Source organism: Arachis hypogaea, chromosome 2 (genome assembly GCF_003086295.3).
Source record: "Arachis hypogaea cultivar Tifrunner chromosome 2, arahy.Tifrunner.gnm2.J5K5, whole genome shotgun sequence".
Taxonomy (NCBI): domain Eukaryota; kingdom Viridiplantae; phylum Streptophyta; class Magnoliopsida; order Fabales; family Fabaceae; genus Arachis; species Arachis hypogaea.
The window spans coordinates 34,650,236-34,663,794 of record NC_092037.1 but is presented as its reverse complement, the minus strand read 5'-3'; the positions used below and the strand labels follow the sequence as shown (position 1 = coordinate 34,663,794).

General features: G+C 35.7%; 1 protein-coding gene, 1 non-coding gene and 1 pseudogene across 2 annotated transcripts in view; 2 read left to right on the top strand and 1 right to left on the bottom strand.

Moving 5' to 3' along the window:
- LOC112742666 (uncharacterized) overlaps nucleotides 1–8,289 on the top strand; it is a 41,582-nt gene extending 33,293 nt beyond the window's left edge. Inside the window, exons 3-4 of the mRNA XM_072211272.1 lie at nucleotides 7,575–7,637; nucleotides 7,748–8,289. Coding sequence (XP_072067373.1) covers nucleotides 7,575–7,637; nucleotides 7,748–8,026 — 342 coding nt within the window. The 3' untranslated portion in view covers nucleotides 8,027–8,289. The remainder of the gene's footprint in view (nucleotides 1–7,574; nucleotides 7,638–7,747) is intronic.
- On the top strand, nucleotides 3,454–3,557 carry LOC112765376 (small nucleolar RNA R71). Its single transcript, XR_003183704.1, has one exon. It is a non-coding gene; the product is annotated as a small nucleolar RNA R71 (small nucleolar RNA).
- Nucleotides 8,290–8,810: 521 nt separating the features above from the next.
- On the bottom strand, nucleotides 8,811–12,718 carry LOC112723627 (cysteine-rich receptor-like protein kinase 26; annotated as a pseudogene).
- Between the last annotated feature and the right edge of the window lie 841 nt (nucleotides 12,719–13,559).

The window sequence follows — 13,559 nt, the reverse complement described above, 5'->3', positions numbered from 1 at the left end:
TCTCTTGTTTGCTCCATCCTCTTCTTAGTGATGGGCTTGTCCTCTTCAATGAAGATGTCTCCTTTTATGACAACTCCAGCTAAGTAGCATAGATGGCAAATGAGATGAGGAAAAGCTAGCATTGCCAAGGTGGAGGGCTTTTTGGCTACTTTGTAGAGTTCTAGAGAGATGACTTCATGAACTTATACTTCCTCTCCAATCATGATGCTATGGATCATGATGGCCTGATCCACAGTTACTTCGGATCGGTTGCTAGTGAGGATGATGGAGCGTTGGATGAACTCCAACCATCCTCTAGCCATAGGCTTAAGGTCCAGTCTTCTCAATTGAACCAGCTTGCCTTTTGAGTCTCTTTTCCATTGAGCTCCTTCCACACATATGTCCATGAGGACTTGGTCCAACCTTTGATCAAAGTTGACCCTTCTAGTGTAGGGGCGTGCATCTTCTTGCATCATAGGCAAGTTGAACGCCAACCTTACATTTTTCGGACTGAAATCTAAGCATTTTCCCCGAACCATTGTAAGCCAATTCTTTGGGTTTGGGTTTATGCTTTAATCATGGTTCCTAGTGATCCATGCATTGGCATAGAACTCTTGAACCATTAAGATTCTGACTTATTGAATGGGGTTGGTAAGAACTTCCCAACCTCTTCTTTGGATCTCATGTCGGATCTCCGGATACTCATTTTTCTTGAGCATGAAAGGAACCTCAGAGATCACCTTCTTCTTGGCCACAACTTCATAGAAGTGGTCTTGATGGGCTTTTAAGACGAATCTCTCTATCTCCCATGACTGGAGGTGGAAGCTTTTGTCTTCCCTTTCCTCTTCTAGAGGTTTCTCCGGCCTTAGGTGCTATAAATGGTTATAGAAAAACAAAAAATCTATGCTTTTACCACACCAAACTTAGAATGTTGCTTGCCCTCGAGCAAAAGAAGAAAGAATAGAAGAAGAAGAAGAAGATATGGAGGGGAGGGAGAGAGGTATGGGTTTCAGCCAAGGAGGAGAAGAGAGGGTAGTGTTGGGTGAAAATGGAGAAGGATGGAGGGGTTTATATAGTAGAGGGAGAGGGAATGGGGTTCGGTTATTTAGGGTGGGTTTGGGTGGGAAAGAGATTTTGAATTTGAAGGTAGGTGGGGTTTTTGGGGAAGAGTGTTATGAAAAGGTGTGAAAGAGAGGGAGAAGGTAGGTGGGGATCCTGTGGGGTCCACAGATCCTGAGGTGATCCTGTGGGGTTCACAAATCCTGAGGTGTCAAGGATTTCTCATCCCTGCACCCTTTAGGCGTGTAAAATGCCCTCTGTATGCAATCCTGGCGTTTAACGCCAGACTGTAGCATGTTTCTGGCGTTAAACGCCACTTCCATGCTTGTTTTGGGTGTTCAACGCCAATCTGCAGCATGTTTCTGGCGTTAAACGCCACTTCCATGCTTGTTTCTGGCATTTAACGCAAGCTCTCCTCAGGGTGTAATCCTGGCATTTAAATGCTAGACTACTGCTTGTTTTTGGCGTTTAACGCTAGCTCCATGCTCTGTTCTAGCGTTGAATGCCAGCCAGATGCTCCTTACTGGCGTTTAAATGCCAGTACGCTCTCCCTCCAGGGTGTGCTTTTTCTTCTGCTGTTTTTGATTCTGTTTTTAATTTTTGCAATTGTTTTATGACTCCACATAATCATAAACCTAATAAAACATAAAAGAACAATAGAAATATAGATAAATAAAAATTGGGTTGCCTCCCAATAAGCACTTCTTTAATGTCAATAGCTTGACAGTGAGCTCTCATGGAGCTTCACAGATCATCAGAGCATTGTTGGGACCTCCCAACATCAAATTTAGAGTTTGAATGTGGGGGTTCAACACCGAACTTAGAGTTTGGTTATGGCCTCCCAACACCAAACTTAGAGTTTGATTGTGGGGGATTTGTTTGACTCTGTATTGAGAGAAGCTTATCGTGCCTCTTTTCCATGTTTACAGAAGGATAACATTGAGCTTTAAACACAAGGTAGTCCCCATTCAATTGAAGGACTAACTCTCCTCTGTGGCTAGAAAGGGTCTTCTAAGAATGATGGATTCATTCTCATCCTTCCCAGTGTCTAAGATTATGAAATCAGCAGGGATGTAAAGGCCTTTAACCTTTACCAACATGTCCTCTACCAATCCATAAGCTTGTTTTATTGACTTGTCTGCCATCTCTAATGAGATTCTTGCAGCTTGTACCTCAAAGATCCCCAGTTTCTCCATTACAGAAAGTGGCATAAGATTTATACCTGACTCCAGGTCACACAGAGCCTTCTTAAAGGTCATGGTGCCTATGGTACAGGATATCAAGAATTTACCAGGATCTTGTTTCTTTTGAGGTAGAGTTTGCTGAACCCATGTATCTAGTTCACTAATGAGCAAGGGAGGTTCACCTTCCCAAGTCTCATTACCAAACAACTTGGCATTTAGCTTCATGATGGCTCCTAGATATTGAGCATCTTGCTCTTCAGTTACATCTTCATCCTCTTCAGAGGAAGAATAGTTCTCAGAGCTCATGAATGGTAAAAGGAGGTTTAATGGAATCTCTATGGTCTCTAGGTGAGCCTCAGATTCCTTAGGTTCCTTAGTTTCGAACTCCTTTTTGTTCAGAGGACATCCCAGGAGGTCTTCTTCACTGGGATTCACGTCCTTCTCCTCCCCTTTGGATTTGGCCATTGTGATTATGTCAATGGCCTTGCACTCTCTTTTTAGATTCTCTCCTGTATTGCTTGGGAGAGTACTAGGAGGGGTTTCAGTGATTTTCTTACTCAACTGGCCCACTTGTGCCTCCAAATTTCTAATGGAGGACCTTGTTTCACTCATGAAACTTAAAGTGGCCTTAGATAGATCAGAGACTATGTTTGCGAAGCTAAAGGGGCTCTGCTCAGAATTCTCTGTCTGTTGCTGAGAAGATGATGGAAAAGGCTTACTATTGCTAAACCTGTTTCTTCCACCATTATTAAAGCCTTGTTGAGGCTTCTGTTGATCCTTCCATGAGAAATTTGGATGATTTCTCCATGAGGAATTATAGGTGTTTCCATCAGCTTCACCCATGTAATTCACCTCTGCCATTGCAGGGTTCTCAGGATTATAAGCTTCTTCTTCAAAAGATGCTTCTTTAGTACTGTTGGATGCATTTTGCCATCCATTCAGACTCTGAGAAATCATGTTGACTTACTGAGTCAATATTTTGTTCTGAGCCAATATGACATTCAGAGCATCAATTTCAAGAACTCCCATCTTCTAAGGCGTCCCATTACTTACAGGATTCCTCTCAGAGATGTACATGAATTGGTTATTTGCAACCATGTCAATGAGTTCTTGAGCTTCTGCAGATGTTTTCTTTAGGTGAATGGATCCACCTATAGAATGGTCCAGTGACATCTTAGAAAGCTCAGATAGACCATCATAGAATATATCTAAAATGGTCTACTCTGAAAGCATGCTAGAAGGACACTTTTTGGTTAACTGCTTGTATCTTTCCCAAGCTTCATAGAGGGATTCACCATCTTTTTGCTTGAAAGTCTGAACATCCACTCTAAGCTTGCTCAGCTTTTGAGGAGGAAATAACTTGGCCAAGAAGGCCGTGACCAGCTTATCCTAAGAGTCCAGGCTATCTTTAGGTTGTGAGTCCAACCATGTTCTAGCTCTGCCTCTTACAACAAAGGGGAAAAGCATGAGCCTGTAGACTTCAGGATCTACTCCATTAGTCTTAACAGTATCACAAATATGCAAGAATTCAGTTAAAAACTGATAGGGATCTTCTGATGGAAGTCCATGAAACTTGCAGTTCTGTTGCATTAGAGCAACTAGTTGAGGCTTCAGCTCAAAATTGTTTGCTCCAATGGCAGGGATTGAGATGCTTCTTCCATAAAAATTGGAAGTAGGTGTAGTATAATCACCAAGCATCCTCCTTGCGCCTCCACCATTGTTATTGGGTTCGGCCATGTCTCTTTCTTTTTCGAGATTCTCTGTAAGGTTTTCTCTGGATTGTTGTGCTTTAGCTTCTCTTAGCTTATTCTTCAAAGTCCTTTCAGGTTCCGGATCTGCTTCAACAAGAAAGTTCTTGTCCCTGCTCCTGATCATATTAAAAAAAAAGAGAACAGAGAAAGAAGAAGAATCCTCTATGTCACAGTATCGAGATTCCTTTATGTGAGTAGAAGAATAAGAGAATAAAAGGAGAAAAAGGTAAAAATCCAAACATAGGGGGGAAGAGTGGGTTCAAATTTTTGAGTAGAAGAGAGGTGTTAGTAGATAAATAAATAAATAGAAGAATATGAGAGAGGAGTTTTCGAAAATTATTTTTGAAAACAGGTTAGTGATTTTCGAAAATTAAGAGAAGAAATAAAATTAAAATTAAAATATGAAACAATTAGTTAATTAAAAGAATTTTGAAAAAGAGGGAGGCATTTTTGAAAATTAGAAAGAGAAAAGTAGTTAGGTGATTCTGAAAAAGATAAGAAACAAACAGAAAGTCAATTAGTTAGTTGAAAAAGATTTGAAAATCAATTTTGAAAAGATAAGAAGTTAGAAAAGATTTTGAAATTGATTTTGAAAAAGCTATGATTTAAAAAGATATGATTGAAAAAGATTTGATTTTTAAAATTAAAATTGATTACTTGATTAACAAGAAACTAAAAGATATGATTCTAGAATTTAAAGATTGAACCTTTCTTAACAAGAAAGTAACAAACTTCAAATTTTTGAATCAATCACATTAATTGTTAGTAAAGTTTTCGAAAATTATGAAATAAAGATAAGAAAAATATTTTGAAAAATATTTTTTTAAATTTTCAAAAGTCATAAAAGAAAAATGAAAAATATTTGATTTTTGAAAAGGTTTTAAAAAGATAGGATTTTAAAAATTGAAAATCTGACTTGACTTATAAGAAATAGCTAAGTTTTAAAAATTTTTTACTAAGTCAACTCAAATTTTCGAAATTTATGAGAAAAAAAAGGAAAAGATATTTTTTTATTTTTGAATTTTTAATGAGAAGAGAGAAAAACAACAAAAATGACTCACAACATGAAAATTATGAATCAAAACACATGATGCATGCAAGAACACTATGAATGTCAAGATGAACACCAAGAACACTTTGAAGATCAAGATGAACATCAAGACTTATTTTTAAAAAAATTTCAAGAAAAGAAAAACATGCAAGACACCGAACTTAGAAATTTTTCATGTTTAAACACTATGAATGCAAGAATGCATATGAAAAACAACAAAAGACACAAAACAAGAAAGTTTAAAGATCAAACAAGAAAACTTATCAAGAACAACTTGAAGATCATGAAGAACACATGCATGAATTTTTGAAAAAAGAATGCATAAATTTTAAAAACATGCAATTGACACCTAACTTAAAATTTGACTCTAGACTCAAACAAGAAACACAAAATATTTTTTTGATTTTATGATTTTATTAATTTTTTTCTTTTTTTGGTTTTTTTCAAAAATTATATTTTTGAAAAATGAAAATAAAGAAAACATTTTTTGAAAGATTTTTGAAAAATTTGTGAAAAGAAAATTACCTAATCTGAGCAACAAGATGAACCGTCAGTTGTCCAAACTCGAACAATCCACGGCAATGGCGCCAAAAACTTGGTGCGCGTAAATTGTGATCATCAACAATGGCGCCAATAGACTTGGAGCTCTCAAACGTGAATCACACTTTGTCACAACTTCGCACAACTAACTAGCAAGTGCACTAGGTCGTCCAAGTAATACCTTACGTGAGTAAGGGTCGATCCCACAGAGATTGTTGGTATGAAGCAAGCTATGGTCATCTTGTAAATCTCAGTTAGGCGGATTCAAATGGTTATAATGGTTTTTCAAATAAGAATAAATAAAGCATAAAGTAAAGATAGAGATACTTATGTAATTCATTGGTGGGAATTTCAGATAAGTGTATGGAGATGCTGTGTTCCTTCTGAATCCCTGTTTTTCTACCACTTTCATTCAATCATTCTTACTCCTTTCCATGGCAAGCTGTATGTAGGGCATCACCGTTGTCAATGGCTACTTCCCATCCTCTCAGTGAAAATGGTCCAAATGCTCTATCACAGCATGGCTAATCATCTGTCGGTTCTCGATCATGTCGGAATATAATCCAGTGATTCTTTTGCGTCTGTCACTACGCCCAACAATCGCGGGTTTGAAACTCGTCACATTCACTCAATCCCTGAATCCTACTCGGAATACCACAGACAAGGTTTGACTTTCTGGATTCTCAAGAATGCTGCCAATGGATTCTAGCTTATACCACGAAGATTCTGATTAAGGAATCCAAGAGATACACGCTCGTTCTAAGGTAGAACGGAAGTGGTTGTCAGTCACGCGTTCATAGGTGAGAATGATGATGAGTGTCACGGATCATCACATTCATCATGTTGAAGTGCAGCGAATATCTTAGAACAAGAATAAGCTGAATTGAATAGAAAATAGTAGTAATTGCATTAATACTCGAGGAACAGCAAAGCTCCACACCCTTAATCTATGGTGTGTAGAAACTCCACCGTTGAAAATACATAAGTGATGGTCCAGGCATGGCTGAATGGCCAGCCCCTGTAAATGGCATATGAATTCGAAAATAGGGAAAAAGACCCCAGTACAATAGTAAAAAGTTCTATTTATACTAAACTAGTTACTAGGGTTTACAAAAATAAGTCTAAGTGCAGAAATCCACTTTTCGGGGCCCACTTTGGTGTGTGCTTGGACTGAGCTTGAGATTTACACGTGAAGAGGCTTCTCCTGGGGTTAAACGTCAAGTTGTAACGTGTTTTTGGCGTGTAACTCTGGTTTGTGACGTGTTTCTGGCGTTTTACTCCAGAATGCAGCATGGAACTGGCGTTGAACGCCAGTTTGAGTCATCTAAACTCAAACAAAGTATGAACTATCATATATTGCTGGAAAGCCCCGGATGTCTATTTTCCAACGCAGTTAAGATCGTGCCATTTGGAGTTTTTTAGCTCCAGAAAATTTATTTCGAGTGCAGGGAGGTCAGAATCCAACAGCATCAGCAGTCCTTTGTCAGCCTCCTATCAGATTTTTGCTCAGGTCCCTTAATTTAAGCCAGAAAATACCTGAAATCATAGAAAAATACACAGACTCATAGTAAAGTCTAGAAATATGAATTTTGCATAAAAAATAATAAAAATATCCCTAAAAGTAGCTAGATCCTACTAAAAACTACCTAAAAATAATGCCAAAAAGCGTATAAATTATCTGCTCATCATTAATACTTAGTACAAGTGAATATTATAGTTGTAATCACTGAACTAGTACTTTGAGTAGAGCATAGCCCTAAGATGGAATCACAAAATTGAGCTGCAATATTTTTAACCTAACATGACCTTTTTTTAATTTTGTATTGATGCAGTTTTAGGGAAGGTTAAAGATTTCTTTGGAGTGATGTCAGAAGCAAATAAGCGGCTGGAACTTGATGCGACGAATCAAATTTGAGTTCTGATTGAAGCCATATTTTTATCGTTTCACAACAATTTTCTCCCTTTGTTCTCCTATCTATTTTCTTGTTGCTTTGTTTTGAAAATTTGTAGGATCATCCTGAGAGTTACAATATTGAAGAGCTCACTGGAAATGAATCCAAAGTTATTGAAATGGTAATTCATTGTTCAATCCGTGTCATATCTTCTATGTATGATTCGTGCTACTGACCTATAAATAGTTGATTAATGCATTGGTTTTTTTGCTCAATCTTTTTCTTTTTAAGGATTTGATGCTTGGTGTTGCGGATCTTAATATGCCTGAGGCTGTGGCTCCTACTGAATCAACAATTTCTAGTTGTCAGCCTGCGATTTCATTGGCCACTGATGGCAAAGACACAGACACAGATTCAGATGAAAGCAGTACTGAAGATGATAACGAGGATGATGGAATCAGAAGTGGTGATGCTGGAAATGATGGTAGAAAGCCTTCATCTCTTGATGATGAAAAACGAAAGGGAAATCATAATTCCAAAAAACGAGCAAGGATAGTTGAGCTCTCCTGAACTCGATGGTGTGTGGTAACTGGTAAGGGGTTATGAGAACTAGATGCATGAGTTGGCGTATATTGTTGTATGTACTTACTAAGATGATATCAGCAAGAATCAAAATGCATCTTTTACATCTAGGGTAGGAATATATTTTTTAATTTTGGCTTACGTTTGAGATCAAACAATAGCAGCCTCCATATCTGAGTTAATTTAGTGGTAACTCCTCAATGAGCTATGCATGTATTTATGCCCTTAATGGCAGATATGCTCTTGCTAAATTTTAGTGTTTTTAACTTTTAGAGCCATTTTCCATGCAATATGTTAATTTATGCAACCTGTTAATTTTCAAAACAGCCGTGTTTCTACTACAAGTTATAGCAAGTGATGAGTTTAATTTTGATGCATTGACAGTGTAAACATTTTATACAGTTGTTCATTTTTTGTTTTTTTGAATGATCATTTACATGGTTAATGTGAAAAGTATTATTTTTGCTGATATCGGGTTATATAATTGGATGTAAGTACAAAACTGTTTTACACTGATATCAAAATTAAATTTAGCAATTGATAACAAAATGAATAGTGTAGTAGTTTCAAATAGGTATGAAGTTGCAAACTTAGATAGTCACGAATAAATTTCATGAATGGGATGATTTCCCTTATGTATTTTTCAGCTTTGTCTAATAAAGTAGTATATTAACCCAAATATAGCACCTATATAGTATATAGCAAAGTTGACATAACATTTTCTAAAATTAAAGGAAAATGTATTTCAATTTTTAAACGTAGTATTTTGAAACTAGCGAGGATACGGATCAGTAATTGAGGCTTCATTGACTGATTCATGTGCTGGTCCTTTTGTCGATGTGTTTGATCCTGTATTCAGCAAAAATGCAGGTTTTGATGGTACTGCGAATGTGATCGAATGATTATAAAGCATGAGTAAAACTGTAGCCGTGGTTGGTCTATCAGCTTCATTTGCTTGAACACATAGTAAAGCAATGCGGATGAATCTCATTATTTCATTCTGTGAACTATTTCTTAATGTGGTATCTACAATGTTTGAAATTGTCCCATCCTTCCAATTTCTCCATGCCTGCAAGAATTTTCTCAGATTAGTATCCTTTTATTAATTTGTGCTAACAATTAATCTTCCGAGCCCTTGCTATTAGGTCTGTGTGGTAACTCTTAAGGTACAAATAGATAAGGAAGGCATAATGAGAAAACAGTGATGACTTACAAAGTTCATGAGAGTCTCTGGATTCTCACTCTGACAATTGCCACTGCTTTTCTTGCCACTTACAATCTCAAGAACTAATATACCAAAACTATACACATCCGAGTTGATTGAAAATAGTCCATAAAATTGAATTTAGGTGCCATATATCCACTACATAATAAGATAGGTAACATAGTGTCAATTAGTAAGCTTAATGATATTAATACTAAAGGAAAACTAAGTAGATTTTAATATATACTTACTAAGTTTCAACAATTCTATTTGTATTAGAGTGAGTTTGACTTGTAGCAAATAGTTTCACAGTAACAAAATCTAATATCTTAGGATTCATCTTTTCATCTAAAAGAATATTTGCTGCTTTGAGATTACGATGAATAATACGCAATCGAGAATCCTCATGAAGGTAGACAAGGCCTCGAGCAATACCTCCAATGATTCTGTGGCAGCTTTCCTAATCCAAATTTGCTCTCTTGCTGGGATCAACACATGTATATAATCAAAGCATATAAAATTTAAAATGATCTCATTAAACTTAATTTGAAACCAAAATGAAAAAAAAAAGAGGTATTTAAACCTACAAAATATAAAGTAATCAAGACTTTTATTAGGTACAAATTCATAGACGAGTAACCTTTCTCTTCCTTCCAAACAAAAACCAAGTAGGCTAACTAAATTTCGATGTTGAAGCTTAGCCAGTAACAACACTTCATTCTTAAATTCTAGGTTTCATTGACCAGAACTCCTTGCCAACCTTTTTACAGCAATCTCTTGTCCATTAGTGAGAATACCCTAACAAGTAAAACATACAATATATATGGCCAGAAATTATTCGTCAAGAATATATATATATATATATATATATTGTAACTTTTTTATTTTTTTAAATATAGATTTTGTAGATGACTATTTTCCGTATGCTCAGTTAGAAAATCATCTCTTCAAAATAAGATGCAGGCACACTCAAAAGTGATAATCATATTATTTGACAATATAATAGCAAGTTTTAAGAATACAAAACATAAACAACTTATCATTAAGAAATTCTGTGGTGACTATTATTATAGTAGTTATGACACTTTAGTAACATTTAAAAATTATAGTTAAAGTCACATTTTTTTTACTATTTGGCTACACTTTTTAATTTGAAAAAAAAAAGTGTGATCAAATAAAAAATGTGATGTTAAGTTTTGAAACTTTTTATTTTGGTGTTTTATCAAACTTTCATTGCCACCACAATCATATCATAGCGATCCTATAATTCACCTATCTAATATTACTACTATCACTGACCTTGTAAACAACCCCAAATCCACCTTGTCCAAGCTTATTAGCATCAGAAAAGTCATTTGTAGCGTCTCGTATACACTCCAAGTTAAATTGTAATGACTCAACAATTTTCATATCTTCAGTGTTATCATCCTCTGGTGTTTGACATGGATGGCAATTTAAATTAATCGGGTAATTCCCAAAATTGATATAAAGAAAAAAAGTGAATATTTTTATGTTATAAGAATACATTGTACTTTTTTAGTATTAAGCAGTGTTTAGAAGTTGCTTTTTCAAACACAAATTAAAAGAGAGTTAGAGATAAACAATACATAATTTTGTTTGGTAGTTGAAGTATGTATAAAAAGTTTTCTATTTTAAGCGGAATATTTTTTTTCTATCTTATAAAAAAGTGAAAATAATGGAGAAGAAAAACCTAGAAAAAACACAAATAAAAATTTGTCCTACATGTTAAAATTGCTATTAAGAATTAAATCAAACATTGAATGAAGTCATAGATCAAATTAAACATTTCAACTCACTTGAATTGCTTTTCCTTTGCTTCCTCTTTCTTAGATACCTGCTGCGGATAAAAATAAACATGAACATAATCACAGCCACTATAGGTACTGTTATGGCGATGACTAGTACTGAAGTGTGGCTCTTTCCTGCAAAATTTCATATATAATCCTTAGTGGGACATAAGATTAACATCAATTTCTTAATTAGATACTTGTAATAAAGTTTAATATTTTTTTAAAAAATAATAAAAGTGCATTAAGCTACTAGGGTTGATACAGTGATAAGAAGTTCGGATAGTGTAACAAAGAAAGAAAGCAACGTGAATTTATCTTGATGAACAAGTATTTAACAGTAGAAGAGAAGAATAAAATTATGCTACCATGATTAAAGTGACTATATATGTATTGTTAAAATTAAAGTAATATTTTTTTATATTTTAATAACACTTTTTTAACAATACTTTCTATACAAAGTGTTATTTAACAATACAGTTTTGCTAGAAAACTAATTAGGAGGATAGCCAACTAGAATCAACTAGTTGAAAAACAAAAAGTATGTTATAAAAAAAATCTCTCACCATTCTAATTTTTTAAATTTTAAAATTAGAAATATAAATGATTGAATTAAGTTGGCTTAGGTCGTAGATGGCTCCTAAATTTTTTCTTTAACAATAAAAGAATATTATTTTAATTTTAAAAATATTTTTTAAAATACTATAATTAAGGTAGCCAACACAGCATGACATATTTGAACAACTCCTTTGGACATAATGCATTTTATGGACTTTACTTTTTTTATGTTTATCACGGATAGTAAATACCTCCTGAAGACGGGTTAGTTACAGAGGTGGTGGTAGGCGGCGAAGATGCTGGCGGCGAATGTGGCGTATACGCTGTTGGCCCCTAGAATTGATACGATGTCTCAAATCTCATAAAACAACTTGGCCTAATAACCTTACCACGCATGCTATCCTTACAACAATCTTTTGATATTCTTTCAATAGATTGAGCTATGCAGTTATCACAATCTTCTCTAGACAAATCAGGCGTGCACTAAACAAGATCATCAAAATTGGGAAGACTAAAGTTTCTCACAGCATACTTTAACCGAGAGTCACCAGAAGAAGCTTTGCTTTTCAAGCCATTCAACAAATCGTTCAATTTTGTATTGAACTCATTCAAATCCATGGCGTTTTTGTCGCTTTTCTTGTAATAAGCCGGTCCATTGTCCATCCAGTCGAATATCCTGCGATTCAAGTATCGCAGCATGCATAGTTCATCGTTGTACCACCCGATCGCTACCTTGCGATTCGGACAAACCGCCGTGAGATTGGCTTTGGATTGGTTTAGGCAAGTTCGGCACTGCTCCTGCTTAATGTCTCCTCTATATAGTCCAATGGTGTACACTCTGTTTGGGTACTCGCCGTATGAGACGTTGTAGAAACCGTAATCGATTTCTTTGTTGTTGAGAATATTTGACGTAAGAGTGTTGAGGTTGGTATGGTAGGTGCTATTGGTTGTGTAGCTGCCTTCGATGTCTATGGTAATGCTATGCTCATCATAGAAGTATTGGAACTCCTACGAAGTTACTGAAGCGTGTGATTCAGATGCTAAGTTACTAGCAGCGAAGAGAAGGCAACATAGAAAGGACAATGTCCTTAAAGAAAGAAAGATCTTCATGGTTGTTGTTCCAGGGGTTTATCTGAAACTGTAGGTCGATCTCGGACGAGATCTTCTGTGCTGGTCGGGGCTGTTGTGCCCGACTTGGTGATGGTGCTGATCCTTCGTCCCCGGAGGGTGGGCGGTACCTGCAAGGGACTCCGATGCTTAAGTTAGCAAGGGTATTAAGCAGGTATTGAGTAGAATCAAAGTATGAGTTATACCTGGGTGCTCCAGTGTATTTATAATGGCGTAGAATGACCTTCTTAGATAAGATAAGTTAGTTATCTTATCTTATCTTTATCTTATCTTCAAGTGAGGTCATCTTATCATCAAGGGAACCGCTTTTATCTCTACAGGCTTTGGGCTGCCCTTGGATTTGGGACGTGTTCCTCTATTTGGACCCTTTGTTGGGCTTTCCTGTGACTTGGCCGAGCTCTTTGAGAAGAGGTCGGGTCATCCTGACCTGAAAAGGTCAGTCGCTTTGTCTGTAGAACATCCCGGGTAGGATAGCTCGACCCAGGGTATGAACAGTTGTGTTCTAGGAATAAGAAGTGATACATGGGGAAGTGTTTCTTTAATGGAAAAAATTTAAGGTCAATTATAATGTAGATCTGTAAAGAATAATGCTACTGTATATCAAAATTAGTCTTCAAAGTCAGTCACAGTATAAAATATATGTTCAAATATAAATACACATTAAAATAAAATTAAACCACACATATATTTATAATACATTTATAACTGATTTTAGTGTGTAGATAATATTTTTTATATATAAATTTGCATAAAATTAAAAGAGTAGATATTTTTTGTCCATGTATTTTTGACATGTGTCTATCTTTCTGTGATTGGAAGTTGG